Here is a 17,706-nt window from a genome sequence, read left to right as displayed (position 1 = left end):
TGTCATGGTTTAACCCCAGCCGGAAACTAAGCCCCATGCAGCCGCTCACTCACTCCCCCATCCTGGGATGGGGAAGAGAATCAGAAGTGGAAAAAGTGAGAAAACTCATGGGTTGAGATAAAGACAGTTTAACAGGTAAAGCAAAAGCCGTGTGCGCAAGCAAAGCAAAACAAGGAATTCATTCACCTTCCCATGGGCAGGCAGGTGTTCAGCCATCTCCAGGACAGCCGGGCTTCATTACACGTAATGGTTACTTGGGAAGACAAATGCCATCACTCCGAATGTCCCTCCCCTTCCTCCTTCTTCCCCCAGCTTTATATGCTGAACATGACGTCATATGGTGTGGGATATCCCTTTGGTCAGTTGGGGTCAGCTGTCCCAGCTGTGTCCTCTCCCAACTTCTTGTGCACCCCCAGCCTACTCGCTGGTGGGGTGGTGTGAGAAGCAGAAAAGACCTCGACCCTGTGTCAGCACTGCTCAGCAACAACTAAAACATCCCTGCATTATCAACGCTGTTTCCAGCATAAATCCAAAACACAGACCCATACAAGCTACTGTGAAGAAAATTAACTCTGTCCCAGCCAAAACCAGCAGAACTTGCTAGGGTAGGCTCTAACTCAGTGAAACTGTCTTACAGTGAACAAGTTTTTCTTCCTCCTTAAGAAAGACACTAAAAAAAAATGGGAAAGAGATTCACACTTCTTTTATTCCAAATGTGTGTCGATATGAAATATAGCGATGAGCTCCCATGTAACACACTATCAAAGCAAAATTAAGCATTGTGATTTTTTCTCTAGCCTGTTGGCAACAAGCCATATAAATTATAAAGTAGACCAAGGTATAGGAAATCAAATCATGAAATAATCAGAGCTCACAGTAAAATATTCCCATTAAGTTAATGTACTTAAATGAGCTACATCATTGCAGCATTCTATTGCACCCCTACACTTTAATGTAGCTACTTCTGCATACATTTTAGTTCACCAGTGCCAAAAAGGAAAATGGCCTTTAAGAAATAGCCATTGTCCTCTCATTGCCACTCTCCTCTCTCATTTTCTTAATTCTGCCAGTTTACTCTCTCAGTTTTGGTACTTCATGCCTTCATCCCTCTTTCCCCAGACTTTTAATGTCACTTCCAGCTGAGACAGATGAATACTCCACTGCTTTTAGCAATTGCACATCTTTGTAGTGAGCCTGGGATTTCTTTACACCTCAAGCTTCTTGCTCTGCACTGAATGATACAAGGCACACCCGTATTTTCAGGACTTTACAGTCATGCCATACAAAGTATTAATTCAAACTTGATAAAAGAAGTCCATGGCCCTGGAATTTATTTTGCGCTAATAGTATGTTTTAATCAAAGGGCTAGCCTCTCAACTGGGAATTTGAATCAGTCAAGGAAATGCATGACCCACCCAGCATCTTTGTACTCACTTTGTATTCAAATGAAAAAAGAAATACAGTTTAAATTTTTGACCACTTTATTTATTGTGCGGTTTTTTTTCCAAAACTAAATTGTGCAAATCCTTACACGGCATGTTGGATGTGGACAGTACCCATTTCATTTCAGAATAAGACAGCGATGTAAAAAACACCAAACAGTAAGGTTGTTCAGGCTTGGAAAGGCTTGTAAGCTTTACTTACTGTGTTAACATTGTAAAATGAAAGATGTCCCTCTGCCCCACGCTGTTTGAGCTGTCAATATATTTTCAGAAATGTACCCATATTCTAATTCAGTTTAGGAGAATGATGATAGAGAAAACTCCTGAGAAGTCTCCTCCTGCCTCCCTTTGCCATGTCCAAAGTATTGCTGTAAGCACAAGAAAAATGAAGCCCTGTGAGTCTAGCTTGCACAACACTTAATTGGATCCAGTCACCACTGCAAGAGCAGTCACGATTAGAGCTGAAACTGCATCCTTTGCTAATCTTCCAATGGTAACACAGTCTATAATGAGCAGGTAGGCAGGTTTTGTGTTGTATGTTAGAAATACGCAAGCACGAATGCGGCATAAAGCTGTATGTTTCTGTGAGAATTTGGTTTGAAAGCAAGACCCCCATAGAAAGCCTGTTCAGAAGGAACCCTGAGAAAACACTGAAGAGCCACAGCCTTCCCTCTGCCAAAAAGGCTGTTAAAAAATACTGCTTCAAAATCAAAAATTGTGCTGAATGAGCAAAGGAGTGGTCAAAGAAAAAACAGCTGATGCAGGGAACATCTTCCACACCCCTTGATGCTCACGCACTCACACACACATAAGCAGGCTGCTCTCTCTTGCAAGAGTTACAGATTCCTGACTATAAATGTCAAGCAAAGTTCCTCATGGTAACCTCTGTCTGCCCTCTGTGCTGACAGACCACACAAGTTCAGAAGGGTGTAATTCACCCATCTTTGTACCACGATGAGCAAGTCTGTTGATTAAAACAATTACTCTTTTTACTTAGTGGATTTAAAACCCTTGGCATAACTTCAATGTGATTTTAGTATGATTGCATATGCAAGAAAGCAAAAACCAACAAACTGGGCCAACTACTAAACTCCGTGTCCCTGAAACAACTGGGAGTTTTGTTTAAGCGAGGAGTTCAGAATGTGACCCCGATGAAAACAAGCCTTAGCAGCAACATGAGCTGGCCTCAGCGGCACTAGTCAAACCAGTGATCTCCCATGCAGGTTCTGTTCCACTCCAGGCCGCAGTTCCAGCACCACTCAAATCTGCACTGAGGGCGAGGACATTTCATGTGCATGCATCCACCTGCAAGATAGCAAGAGAATGGTTTTGGTATTTGGCAAACACTTAGAGATGTTAATCAACAATTAACAGTGTTAAACCAACTTACTTAGGCATTCATTTACTAACCAAATAGAATATTTAATAAAAGAGAAGTACAAACCTGAAGAATATTTTACCTGGGCTTTCTAAAACCTGCTACTCCCTCTCTTATCGGGGTGTAACGTGCTGGTCTCACTTGAGGGACTGCAGGAGTAGAAGGAAATTAGAAGAGACTGTGCTAGGGGTAGGGAATAGAGATGACAGTCTGTGGCCTCTCAAAGCAGTCATGGAGGTGCCTGCTCAAGGATACTGTACCTTAGTCCAGCTGTGAGCCAGAAGATGAACAAAATTCAATTCGTTTTTGAATTTGGATTCAACAACTGAGAGATTTGCAAGGAGAATAAATCAGGAGATAGAGACTTTGGTGGCTGACTGCTGATTATATCAAAATGACATTAGTAATCTAAGCTGGTTTGACCTTCTTAGTATCTGAAGCAGCCTTTTGATTGCATCAATGTTTCCTGTGTGTTGGGTTTCTTACTTGCCCATACTGTGAGAGCAGCTTTAATCTCTCTGCTCACAACCTTGATCAAATGTTTATTTTGTAATATATAAAACATTAACATTGTCAAAGATCATTACAGAAATACACTTGAAATGGAAATTATGTTGCTTACCGCACAAAGAGATCTCTTGTATAATTCAAACTGAAAGAAAAGCATGCAGTATGAAGAAATGCTGAAATGTCATCTTGGTTTGACTCCAGATGGTGATAGGAGGTACAGGGAGTGTGTGTTCCCTACTGCATGACCTGCTACCCTTACACCACCTTTTTTCATAAATGCTACTCCAGAATGATTCTCAGAAGGTAAAAACAGCAGGAGACACAAGAACTGGTTTCTTAAAATAGGCCTGTCTGTTTCATTGGACAGAGAGAGAAAACTAGCTGTGACAGCAAGGTTTATTCATCAGTTTATATCTTTGTGTAAGAGATGCAATTTGCCAGGCATTTTTATCTTCCTTAAATGTAAGCATACCAATAGCCAGCCTCCATGTTACACTTTACTTAAGATTTAGATCCAATCCTCTGTTATGATTTCTATTAAGCCATCACTGGGTAAAACGCATCTCAGTCCTGGTGCAGGACTCAAACCCCAATAGGCACCCTCTGTCAAACATGTGCTCTACCTGCTAAGCTACCTAAATCATGTTATTCTCTGCTACATGGCAGCTGAGATCAGCAGTTAGTGGAAAGTGCCTCAAGCAACGTGGCCTACAGCTTCATGAGTACCGCAGTCCTCTGAGAAACATGGATGTGTGTTTAAACTCACTCAGACTGGGAACTGAGCTGTGGGAAAGTGTTTTGCTCTTATTGACATAGAGAAATATAGGCTATTACAGAAAAGTTACTGGCGTTTTCATTGTCCCTTGTAAAAGACAGTGTCCACAGAAGCATTTGGGAAGGGAAGGCAGAATTATTCTCGTGCGGAGTCAGTGTACTCCTCCCAAATGAGGACTGTTGGCAGACTTCAGTGTACAGTCATCAGCCTCTTGACACCAGCTGTACTTAGGCAGAAGTGAAATGCTCCTTTCAGTTTACAAATGTCAGCCTAGAAGCTGGCACATGCAGTACCCATGACCAGAGAAGAAAGAAGCACTGCACTTTTTAAGCTTCATGCCTTATTTCGCAGAATCACAGAATTACTGAGGTGGGAAGGTACCTTTAGAGATCATCCTGTCCAAACCCCACTGCTCAAAGCAGGGTCAAATAAAGTAGGGTGCTTAGGGTTGCGTCTGGTTAGGTTTTGAATGTATCCTAGAATGGAGACTCTTTCTCAGCAACCTGTTCCAGTCTTCAACCACCCACATGGTAAAAACCATTTTCTTATGTTTAAATGGAATTTCCTGTGTTTCAATTTGTGCCCATTGCCTTCTCTGCTTTCAGTGGGCACCACTGAAGAGTTTGGCTCTGTCATCTTTGCTCCCCCATCAGGTATTTATTTATCCAGTCCTTTTATCATCTTCGATAGGCACTGTTCTGACATGGCTCATGCTATAAGCAAGGAAAGGTCTTTTCCTGCTTATTATCCATTTTCAGTAAATATTTTCTTTCAAGGATAAAAAGTATAATGGCCTTTATTTCCTTTTTGATACATTGGAGATTTTTACAAGCCACTTCCCTAAACATTAGTGGGAGTTGTGTAAATTATATCCTGGTGTCAAATAGGGATATCCTGTTTGTGACAACTGCCTGTAATTTAACAGTAAAGATTTTGTAGCAGAGTCTAAGAGAAATTAAAGGTCCTAGCACTGCTTGCAGCCTGACCAGAAGCTTTTTATTTGCACAAACTGTTAGGTATGAACAGTCACGATTATTATTTGTCTATTTCTAATCCAGTTCAAACTTCTGGTTTCCAGCCTGTTTTACAAGTCTGTAAATAATTTTTTTGACCTACCTCTCTGTTATCTCTCTTCTGCTGCCCACCTTGCTCTCTACACTTTGCCAAATCTTGTCTCGCCTTCCCACTCTTGATTTCATGCTTTCTTTCCTTCTGCTTCTTGTGCTTGAAGAAGTCTCCCACTTTCCATCTGCCAGCTGCTTTCTTTTCTTTCATCAAACCCCAGATTTCAGGATTTTGTCCTATTTCTTCCTCAGTAATATTTCTGTGGTATCACTGCTTGCAGTGTTCTCTCCTTACAGTTCACAGTGACTTATTTGGCATTTTCAGCATCCCATTTGAATAAGTGATACCACAAAACTGAGAAGTATCCTCTATACTTAATATTCGTATAATATTTAGGCAATCATTTAAATACATTCTGATTAATTAACATAAATACAGTTATGTCTTGGAACAGTATGAACCTATAGGGTATAGCCTATTTACTGTTCCCGTTCCCCATTTTCACCACCCCAGTGCCAGCAGATTACTTTTCTTCCTACATGCTAAGCATTGATTAGTGCAATCAGTTTGTCAGGACTCATGTTTCTTCCTCTGACTTGCCTTTCTTCTGTGGGCATGTCACTGGGTTGAGATTAATCTCATCTAAATTCAGCTATATACTGTGTAGACATCTACAGCAGGACTAATTTTCCCACTTTTAGGTACAATTCTTCTGGCCTACATTAGACACATGTTCTGTTTCATCGTGAGATGAGTTTTGCCCTACAAATGTCTATTTTTTCCAGTGACAATGGAAAATCTAGACAACTAGCTGGACATTCAGTCATATGAATGCTACATCCAGTGTCTCTCTGTGCCTCATTTTCCCTATCTATAAAATAGCTGGGCATTTTGTTAGGCTTAATTAGTGGCTTTAGAACTAAGTGATTTAGTTTTAGTGATTTCAAAATAATTTAGATAAAATGGCAGAGGGAAGATTCAAGCTCTGTGTGCTCTTCCTCTCTTGGAATAGTAGTGTACGTATGTACACATGCATATTTATACATTTATATTGTAAAATGAATTTTAAAAGACAGTTAAGTACAAGATATCTAATAAATTTACCATTTTTTTCTACTGGAATATTGCAGCTGGGGCATGGCTTGGTTGTCTTCTTGATTGTTTCTCTAGATGCCTCTTCCCATCGAGCTTGCATGGCTGCATGTTCATCAACTACGTATCCCTGCAAAGAGAGAGAAAAAACACCAGTGGGCACAATACTGAAAGGCTGCACTGGGACACGATGTCTATGCTGATGTGGTAACTGTTTACCCACAAGAAACAGAGAGGAGTGACTGCAAGGCCAGGTAGGCTGGACTTTGTGAGAGATGCAGAATTTTTGCTTCAAAATGCAAACTTGTTTTCCCCCAGTGTGCACGAAATGTGTATTGGGTTAGATCCTGGGCTGTGGGATAGTGGGGGCAGCTGCAGCAGCTGGAGTCTGAGCCATCCTGGGGGTCCTTCCTACATCCAGCTGCAGCACAGGCTGCATCCTCCCCGCTGCTCCCTGTCCCGCGTGGCAGGCAAACCCTGGGCAGGAGGACACAGGGGGCATCAAGCTGTGCTGCAAATGCACAGACAAGTAAAGCAAAAAGGTGAGAAGAAGCAGGAGTCAGATGAACCTGCCTGAGACATGACATGTTAGACACCGTAGGTTTGATTCTGCTTCAGGGATTAAAGCTGCACTTGCAAAAAAAAGCAAACACACCAAGGCAATGCAACACTTGATAATGCAGAATGGTGGGGTCCACAGAAGGAATTTTTTTCCTAATAAAGCATACTCCTTTGTTTTGGAGGTCTAAATTTCATTCAAACATAAATCTATGTAAGTTTAAGAGGCACAAAGATGGAACACAAAAATTTTGGAGAAAAAGTAAAAAAAAACCCCACTGAACAATGAAAGCAAATAGCTCCCCAGATAGAACCACACAGATGGAAAAAGTCATCATGAAGAGTGTTTTAAAAGGGACTCCGGTGTTTGTCCTATTTATGACTGGGACAAAATTACATAATCTACACAAGTGTCCTACTTGGCAATTTCCTACCTAAAATGATAGTACAAGGACAAAAGAGATGGCAGTGCCTTGGGTCATTTCTGTCACAGGAGGCTGGCAACTATGTGAATAGTAGCTGTAAACAATGAATGTAGGTTTCAAACTTGAAGTTCTGCTCTCTCCACTTGTAATGTGGATTTTTTGAAGCATGTGGGAAAATCATGAGCTTAAACTAAATTATATAATTTGTAAAAATTCCCATAACTTCTTTGTGTATACCTTCTAAATACTTGTAGGCTGGACTGGATATGGATAGACTTTTAATATTTATTTACATGTATAATTTTTTAATTTATTTATTTATTCTAATAAGACAGAAGAAGGAAATTGGCTCAACTTCGAAATATGCAACACAACCATAACTCCTCTTGAATTCTGCTCAGCTACTACTGATAAAACCTGTGAGTTGTTGCAGTGTCAGTAAGTAAGGCCTAGATTTTATTTCTTGGCTGAAGTCACCTGAGTTAAAATGGAATAACAAAGAACAACATCTGCAGAAACTTGTTTCCAGATCATCTGGTGGCCATTGCAACATGCATCTTAAAAAGAACCAACACGTTTTTTTAAACAGAAAACCTCAAAAATGTGTTCATGGTATTATTTGATGACACCAAACTGGGAGGAGTGGCTGACACACGGGAAGGCTGCGCAGCCATTAAGAGAAACCTAGACAGGCTGGAGAGTTGGGCGGGGAGAAATTTAATGAAATATAACAAGGGCAAGTGTAGAGTCCTGCATCTGGGCAAGGACAATCCCATGTATGAGTACAAGTTGGGGACAGACCTGTTGGGAGCAGCAGAGGGGAAAGGGACCTGGGGGTCCTAGTGGACAGCAGGATGACCATGAGCCAGCAGTGTGCCCTTGTGGCCAAGAAGGCCAATGGCATCCTGGGGTGTATTAGAAGGGGTGTGGTTAGCAGGTCAAGAGAGGTTCTCCTCCCCCTCTACTCTGCCCTGGTGAGGCCGCATCTGGAATATTGTGTCCAGTTCTGGGCCCCTCAGTTCAAGAAGGACAGGGAACTGCTAGAGAGAGTCCAGCGCAGAGCCACGAAGATGATTAAGGGAGTGGAACATCTCCCTTATGAGGAGAGGCTGAGGGAGCTGGGTCTCTTTAGCTTGGAGAAGAGGAGACTGATGGGTGACCTCATTAATGTTTATAAATATGTAAAGGGCAAGTGCCATGAGGATGGAGCCAGGCTCTTCTCAGTGACATCCCTTGACAGGACAAGGGGCAATGGGTGCAGGCTGGAACACAGGAGATTCCACATAAAATGAGGAAAAACTTCTTTACGGTGAGGGTAACCGAACACTGGAAGAGGCTGCCCAGAGAGGTTGTGGAGTCTCCTTCTCTGGAGACATTCAAAACCCGCCTGTACGCGTTCCTGTGTGATATGATCTAGGTAATCCGCTCTGGCAGGGGGATTGGACTTCTAGATGATCTTTCGAGGTCCCTTCCAATCCCTAACATTCTGTGATTCTGTGATTTCTTTTATTTTACTACCTACATCAGTCTCCTCAGCCCTTTAATCCCTTATGTTGCTCCTCACTTAATATTCTCCAATTTGCCAGTGTTTTTGATGTAGAGGTGACAAAAGTGAACGAAGTCTTCTCAGCTCTATCCTAGAAGTGACTTGTGCTTTTGGCTCTCTGCCTCTGGGGAGGGAACTCAGCCCTGCAACCTGCTGGATTATTCAGCAATTCTGCAAAAGGATGACTTCTATACAACGGCACATTAGTAAGTTCTGGGAAATAGAAAAAGCTGCTCAGGCTAATTGCAAAGAACATAATCTAGTACTGATCTCACAACACCTTGATCTTCAAGGAAGGATGACTTTAGCAAGCAATCTGAGCTAACTCAGAGAGGCCTGAACACAAGATGGAGAGAGTGGGGAATATTTGACCTGGGCCTCTGTTTGCCCAGTGACAGAAAGAAGATGATACTAATTTCATCTGGTTTTAATGGGAATTAATCACTTAACATCCTTGAAGCTAATTCAAGATGAAAATCACTATAGCAGTGACAAAACATTGCTATTATTTTCAGAATAATAGCTACAGGAGAAGACCAGATATATTTTTAATTTTTTGTAGTCAACCCAGAGAGCTTCACAGCGGCTCTGTTTTTCCCAAATAGTCCAAATCCAAACTGGTTCAGTACTTGGAAACACACTTTTTCCCCATCTTCATGTCTTTGTTGTGCCCTAATAGCAAATGACACCGAGGCAAAATTTCACATGCCAAATTGCTAATTTGATTTATATAAAGATATTTCATCTTAGTTCTGAAAACAAATACAAACTTGAGAGAGCTTAGGAATAACTAAAATAAGCAACTTCAAACCGCACGTATGCAATTCACCAATAAAGAACAAATTGCTGAAAACAGCAGTGTGAATTATTATGTTAATATTTTCCATTGCAAAATTTCTAGCTTGAAATAGATGCAGCAGCATGATATTTTCAGCCCATTAGAGCTGAAACATCCCTCCTATGCCCCGTCTTGCTGAAGGCTAGGTTAAAAACTTCCTGCTGCAGGAAGCAAATGCAGAGATGGAGCAATTCAGTAAAGAGATCATACCCTACTGATCTATGAGCCTCCGGTGTTTATGTGCTTTATTTAGTGCTCCACATACAATGACTGCAAGCACACATTTATCTGCATTTATCTGCATTTTTTCCTCAAACAATAAAGGAAAGGTGTATGGCAGTTCTCCATTACCAGTGTCTATGAACCTTCTTTCATCCTAAGCTAGCAAACCTAATCTTCCTGACAATGGCCTAGGTAATAGAGCAAGTCTATCAAGCAGAGGCAGCTCTCACTTTATTTGGCCTGCCTGATCTTGGACAGGAAGTTCAGAGATGCTCCAGGTGTGCATCACATGTCAGGTTGCCAAGGACAGACAGAAGACTGATCACTTGTGATGCTGACCCTACATGATATGCTCTAGTTCCCCAATTATTACAAAGTATTTGTCCCAGCACTAGTGAAAAGCTACTAGATTCCATCCATGCCACTTTATGAATAATTTTTTTGATTCTCAACTGTGCTGCACATTATGACCAGGAATCGATACCCATAAATAATAGGAAGCTACAGTAAGAGCTGTTGCAAGCATTTTCCAACACCCCCTCTGCAATATCCGCTTAGTGAGATAGGGGGAAAAGTCTGTCTTGTTATCTCTGGTCACACTGAAGGACACATTTACTTCTGTTCTGTTTCTATGCTGAGTCCTTTGGAAAAACTAACAGGGATAAAGAGATCACAGAGACTGCTGAGCACCATACAGCAATACAAGAACATGTACATGGAAAGCTTTTTATGCAGTTAATCAGTATCAAGCAGTACTGGAAAAAGTCCTACAGAGACAGAAAGCATCTTGAAATAGAAATAAAGTGTCCTTCTTGAAGCAGCATCTTATTCAGGTAATAGGGCACACATCAACTTGTTGGTAGGACTACATAAAGTAAACGAAGTGTGTCTTCATGGTCGGCAACTAAGCAGTACCATCCAGATTAAAAACTTTTATGGCAAAACATCTTGTTCAAAATACTGGAAGCATTAGATATATAATGTTAAATTCTGACATCCACCGCATTATATACTGTCTTATGTAAGCATGCTTCTTTTATGATAATGCTTATTTTGCCTAGCATAGACAACATCTGAAAACTGAAGACACTTGATTCAGAATAGAATATGAAGCTATTAACATTATGTTGTGTTTAGCTTTAGTGAATGTAATTTCTGGACTCCTGCTTGTTTACTGTTGGTGCTTAATTCCTTTCTGATAAGCTAAAAAGCTGGTCATGCATAAAAAATGTATCCTAGTGCAGCTTCCTTTAAATTGGTGTCCTGGTTTTGTGGGGATAAAATTTATAGAATCAAGTTTCTGTCACATTTTGTTTCAGTTTGTGGCCAGCTGTGGTCTGGTGATCAAGGCCATCAGCAGTGAAAGCCAGGGCAGCTGACCCAGGCTGGTCCACAGGTGTGTTCTGTAACATTAACGTCAGGTTCACTATAAATGGGAAAGCTGGGGGGGGGGGGGGGGCACCCCTCTTTTTTTTCCTGCTCTCTGCTCCCTCTATCTCCTTCTTCTCAATGATTGTATCTCTGGAGTGACTTGCCACCACTCTGTGGGCTAAGTATAAATTTCTATGTTTTGTATTAGCATTGATATTGGTTTCCTTATTTTATTAAATCTGTTTAAATTTTAAAATTTAATGAGTCTCCCTCCTTTTCCCAATTCCCTTTCTTGGTTGGGGAGGGGACATGGGGTGATAGAACAGCTGGTTATTGTTTAGCCATGGGTGTGGGATAAACAGAGACAATCAGAAATACCTTTCCTTTTCATCAGAAATGCTTGCGTTTAAGTTAATTTTCCTTAGGAAAATAAGATTAAAAAAATAAAAATATGTAAAATTATGACTTTATGTGAAATATAGCATTTTAAAAAGGCTCAGATGTCTCAAAATAGGAAGTATTGCTCATTTTCTAGCACAAATGTGAGAACAACTATGGATATTTGAAAGGGTTTGAAAGGAAGACAAAGAGTAATCCATTGTACACAAAGCAATGTTCAACCCACCATAACATTTAGATTAACACAGCCCACTAATTATTTTGGGCTTGAACTCTAAGAAGAAGCAGCCTCATCTGTTGAAGCCTGATCTACAAGAGATAGTGACAGTTCAACTTAAATTTCTTTTGTTTTCCTCACTTCTAACGGGCTGTTTTATGAACATGTTCACATGAATTAACCTCCTGTCATGTTTAGTCCTGTCTTTTACTTCAGTTGTGGGGGAAAAAATAGCAGATGTCTAGGCACTAGGTAGGCTAGAGGGCCTCTGGAAAAAAATACATTATTTGAGTCATTTTAGAGCCAAAATCTTATGAAGAGAGGTGTGCACAACTATGGGACCAGTGCTTTAGTCTAGAGAAGGATTTGGGCTAATCAAAACACTAATAAATAGTTATAGATCAGCAACAGAAAAGATATCCATCAATAGGAATATGTTTCATGCACTGGAAAAACAGAGGTGTCAGTACCACACTGGTCCAGTTAAACTCACGTGAAGCAGCTTTGTGTGAGCCAACTTGTCTGGTGTGCCAGGGGAATTCTGTTGTAAGAAAAGAGCTTCTTTGTGATGATAGCAACTAGCTAAAATCAAAGTGATATACACAGGGTATTGTGTCTGATACAAGATGAAAGAGACTTTCACTAAATAAAATGAGCGAGCTCTGGTTTGGTGACACTGCATGCCAAGGTTCTCTGCATGTTGGGGCTGTTCATATCAGCATGAATTAAATTCACGTAGCTGGCGAATATTGAATTTACGCTGCTCTAAAGCAGAAAATCTAATCTAATACAGGTCATTCTTGTGTAACTGTTTTCCATGAGTGGAATAAAGAACATGCCTTCTCCCATAAGTGGAAATAGAGCTGCAAATGACTGTCACCTTAACTCATGAACAAAAGCAGCCTGTCACATCATCTTATTTTATTGCTACCCAAAATAGGAAAGCTAAAATTCTCTCTCTATAGTTCCCATCTATTTCTCATTAGACAGAAAGTTAAGACCTATTCTTAGATTTCCTCCGGTGCATCTTTATTTATAACATAGAGATTAATTTTACCGGACATTTTCTGGTTATAGTTATTTTTCTTGCTCCTTTAATTAGGCATCTGTGGGTTGAAATGTCCTATGCTTGACATTGTGAATATACTAGCTACTAAACCCCTGAGCCTCAGTTTCTTTTCCAATTGTTTAATATACTTTAGAAATCAAGCTAGGTGTACCATTTTTTTTTGTGCAGCCATGTTTTATTTAACTTTTTAAATTTATCTGATGGGAAAAAAAATCAATGGTCTAATAATAGATGTTCCACATTTCATACTGTGACTCAGGACCCATTGAAAGATGTTATGTATGATGAACCTCCTCAGTAGCTTTTTCTTTCACTAAAATGCAGTGAAATAATTCATGGTTTTGTGTTCAGCATTTACTATTTAGCATTTTGATTAATTTCCCCCCTCTTTCGAGTAGAGAAAGAATTTTCCATAGAAATGCTGTGTTTCTTATTTTAACTCTTGCCTGTAGTACACCATTTCAAATACCTCACATTTTACTTTCCACCGTTCAAAAAGCAGTAAGGAAAGTTTGCCAAAATAGTGAAGGAACAATTCTGTCTACAAGAAGGGTCGGAAGGATGATCCAGGGAACTATAGGCCTGTCAGCCTGACCTCGGTGCCAGGCAAGGTGATGGAACAGATCATCCTGAGTGCCATTACACAGCACATGCAGGACAATCGGGGCATCGGGGCCAGCCAATATGGATTCATGAAAGACAGGTCCTGCTCGACCAACCTGATCTCCTTCTATGACAAAGTGACCCGCTTAGTAGATGAGGGCAGGGCTGTGGATGTAGTCTATCTAGACTTCAGTAAGGCATTCGACACTGTCTCCCACAGCATCCTCCTGGACAAACTGGCTGCCCGGGGCTTGGATGGGTGGACTCTTAAATGGGTTAAAAACTGGCTGGATGGCCGAATCCAGAGAGTGGTGGTGAATGGGGCAAAGTCCAGCTGGCGGCCGGTCACTAGCGGTGTTCCCCAGGGCTCAGTTCTGGGGACGGTGCTGTTCAATATCTTTATAGATGATCTAGACGTAGGGATTGAGTGCACCCTCAGCAAATTTGCAGATGACACCAAGCTGGGTGGCAGTGTCGATCTGCTGGAGGGTAGGAAGGCCCTACAGAGGGATTTGGACAGGTTAGATAGATGGGCTGAGACCAACGGCATGAGGTTCAACAAGAACAAGTGCCGGGTCTTACACTTTGGCCACAACAACCCCATGCAGCGCTACAGGCTGGGGGAAGAGTGGTTAGAAAGCGGCCTGGTGGAAAGAGACCTGGGAGTGCTGATCGACAGCCCGCTAAACATGAGCCAGCAGTGTGCCCAGGTGGCCAAGAAGGCCAATGGCATCCTGGCCTCTATTAGGAATAGTGTAGCCAGCTGGTCTAGGGGAGTGATCGTCCCTCTCTACTCGGCCCTGGTGAGGCCACATCTTGAATACTGTGTCCAGTTCTGGGCCCTGCACTTCAAGAAAGATGTTGAGGTGTTGGAGCGAGTCCAGAGGAGGGCGACCAAGCTGGTGAAGGGTCTGGAGGGTCTGACCTACGAGGAATGGCTGAGGGAGCTGGGGTTGTTTAGCCTGGAGAAGAGGAGGCTCCGAGGTGACCTTATTGCAGTCTACAACTACCTGAAGGGAGGTTATAGTGAAGTGGGAGTTGGCCTCTTCTCCTGGGCAACTAGCGATAGGACAAGAGGGCACAGCCTCAAGCTTCGCCAGGGGAGGTTCAGGTTGGACATTAGGAAGAATTTCTTTTCAGAAAGGGTTATTAGACATTGGAATGGGCTGCCCAGGGAGGTGGTGGAGTCACCATCTCTGGATGTGTTTAAGAAAAGACTGGACATGGCACTTAGTGCCATGGTCTAGTTGACAGGGTGGTGTAAGGGCAACGGTTGGGCTCGATGATCCCTGAGGTCTCTTCCAACCTGATTGATTCTGTGATTCTGTGATTCTGTGAAAGTGATATTTGCAATATTTAGAGCATAAATACAAAACACTGATAACCAAGAACTGATTCAGAAGGTCATATAACTGTGGAGTCCACTGTAATATATATGTTTTCACTAAGAACTCACCCTTCACTGAAGGTTCAAGCGAAAAAGGAGCTTGCTGCTTCCTTCATACAGTAAGTCAGGAGACATTCAATTCCTTAATTTTTGTCAGCATTATGTCTTTCTGTTACAATTTAATATGCGCATTACATAGTTTTTCAATTCCACAACAATATTGTAAGAAATACATTACACCAAGCCTGGTTTTCATGAAGCGTTAGCTAGATATCTCATATCTTAGCATCGCAATAATTCAGCTAAGGATATTTTGAAAGCACTTTTATTTGGGAATTCCACATTAAAATCAAGTTCTGAATTATCTTCTGCTCACAGTGGGCCAATACATTTCTGCTGCATAATTACAGCAAACCACCACTTACATAGAGGCCAGGCTTTACAACCCTACATGCTTGCTGGGAATCTACAGGCAAAACGGCGTAAGAGATGCGACAGATGTTCAGTGGATGGAAAGGGAAGCCTGGCAAGCAATGTCTGTATATTTTGTACCACCTACTGGCAACTTCGAGATCTGCATACATGAGGCAGTGGGAGGAAAAGATGGGCTGTGGGCTCATCTGCAGTCCAAGTGAGTTGGAAGTTTTTCCAGGAACTACATTACAAAAGACTTCAGCAGGTGCCAAGTGATGTGACAGGCTTCCCTGGATGTCTATGTGCCCATGGGCTTGTTTTTATGCTGCACCTGTGCAGCAAAAAGCATTTCTGGGAAGTGACCTAGGAAGTGTTTGCTTCAGAGGTGATCGTTTGCCTGAGAGCTCATGTCTGAGTTAGGTCTGAGCACTGAAACGATGGTTAGGGTTGCAGTCAGGGCCCAGGTGGCATGTACTTATGAGTAGAATCAGGTCTGGAAAAAATGATACCTCTGAGGTTTGCACTGACTCAGCTGAGGCACTGGACTAGTTTTGGTTTGGTCTGATGGGTTCCTGGGCTGACAGTGCTTCTCAATAAGCTTTATACTGCCAGTGCCAGAAAAGCAAAGCTAGTATCTGGGTCCTGCATCAGCTACTGGAGCACAGTAAGGACTGGGTCCCAAATAGCAAACAGCTGAGGTTTGATTTGAAGGTGGGAGGTTTGGGGATAGGCTTGTAGATTTGGGTGACCAAGCCCTCCAGCCTAAGGCTACAGCTGGGACAGGCAGCATCCCACAGGTTTGGAGTCGAGTTGAAGTTAAGTTTTACAGCACTGGCTATAAACTTATATTGAAACAGATTGTAGATGGAGGTTTAGAACATGTAGCTTTGTGGCTTAGTAAAAATGCTATTGCTGTTTCTTGTAAGAGGCCACAGCCTTTGCGCCAAGCCAGCACCACAGGCCTCAGGACCTGTCAGGCTTTCTCTAGACTTGTCTTAGCCTGCCTAGAGATTTGGTTTTGCAAGTGACAGCAATTATCTAATGACCAGGTGACTATTACCTACTTTGCTTTTGTAAAATTTTGTATAACTGCATGGTTTAACAACATTAGACCTTTTTTTTGTAACTAATAGACAGCAATGACAAGTATAGGTATTATATGCAGAGTGAATTATCGCTGACCTTAGAATAAAATGCCACACATGTGAGTAAAGGCTTGGGATGATAGCAGAGGCCTTGAAAGTACCGGCATGGGATGATATGGGAGGCCTCGGTGCTGTAAACAACTCTCCAGTGGTCAGTTACCCAAATGCAGCCTTGAGAGCTGGGTAAAAACGGTTTTAGGAATAACAGAGAGAACAAAGACATAACCAACTTAGGTAAAACACACCAAAGATAGTAAATTTGGATGCAACATCAACTTGCAGACCAGTGAACGAGTGTGTTGACAAACATATAAAAGTGACCCCAAGCAGATCCTACATTGAAGGGGGAAAAACCCCACCAATATCGACATAACGCTGCTCCTCGTAAAGGACTCATGAAGCCAGCCCCTGTCCCAGAATGAAGCTTAGGACCCAGAGACACAGTGAAAGGTTAAATGTAACACCAGAGAAATGAGTGTTACCAGAAAGTTTGCATATCCATAATTTTAACTATATAGAATTTGAACTGTAAGTCCTAGTATTATTGTAAATGGACTAAAAAATAGTTCTTTGATTAGCTTGCTAAGACTTTGATAAAACTAACAATAAATTTTTTACTTCACATATACAATGAACCTGTTCTGAAATGAACGCCTTTAGCAGGTAATAAGATTTTCAACCTAGCAAAATGTCAGAAATTCACACAACCTATTCTGTAACTTCTGTGCAAGATATTCTAACAATTTTTAGCTGCTAAACATGTGCGTTTAGTGATGAATTTTGCTGGATCACACAGTTTGCAGGGCCAGGGTTGCTCGAACTAGCTGAGCTTGACTAAGGCTTGGACTAAGACTGGATATGGCCTGACAGAATTTTAAGGATCTTGGAGAAGAAGAGACTACTTGGAAAGCTTTAAAACTTCAGCCATGATGGATGTTTTATCTAGGCTTAGGTTTACAGCTGTTGCTGGGCTAGGGTTAATAGTGGAGTTTGTTCAAATGAGATGAACTGGGTTTATATCTAGGTCCTACATAGACTGCCAGACTGGGTTTGTGGGGTGATGAATTACACATGGGATTTTCTTTTAGGTTCAAGCCTTTGAATGCAGGTGATTGGAGGGAATTGTGTACAACTGTACTATACAAATCTATCATGATGCTTAATTTATTCTCTTTACTAAATTCACAGCAACCTCTGAAAAAGCAAACCTGCTAAAAAACTGTTACCTTTTTATAATCACAGACTCATTG

General features: G+C 41.6%; 1 protein-coding gene across 3 annotated transcripts in view; it reads right to left on the bottom strand.

The window, feature by feature from the left end:
* Nucleotides 1-1,463: 1,463 nt before the first annotated feature.
* The window catches only part of PRKN (parkin RBR E3 ubiquitin protein ligase), an 852,414-nt gene continuing 836,171 nt past the window's right edge, over nt 1,464-17,706 (bottom strand). For 2 of the 3 annotated variants that reach the window (XM_068405902.1, XM_068405892.1), the window contains exons 11-13: nt 12,332-12,379; nt 6,275-6,392; nt 1,464-2,747 (exon numbers count right to left, since the gene is read on the bottom strand). In XM_068405902.1, coding sequence (XP_068262003.1) covers nt 2,638-2,747; nt 6,275-6,392; nt 12,332-12,379 — 276 coding nt within the window. In that variant the 3' untranslated portion in view covers nt 1,464-2,637. The remainder of the gene's footprint in view (nt 2,748-6,274; nt 6,393-12,331; nt 12,380-17,706) is intronic. The other variant, XM_068405910.1, reaches the window with a different exon arrangement.

This window comes from Nyctibius grandis, chromosome 1 (assembly GCF_013368605.1).
Source record: "Nyctibius grandis isolate bNycGra1 chromosome 1, bNycGra1.pri, whole genome shotgun sequence".
NCBI classification, from domain to species: domain Eukaryota; kingdom Metazoa; phylum Chordata; class Aves; order Nyctibiiformes; family Nyctibiidae; genus Nyctibius; species Nyctibius grandis.
Note: the sequence above shows the minus strand (reverse complement) of the source record. Positions and strands in the feature narration are given on the sequence as shown.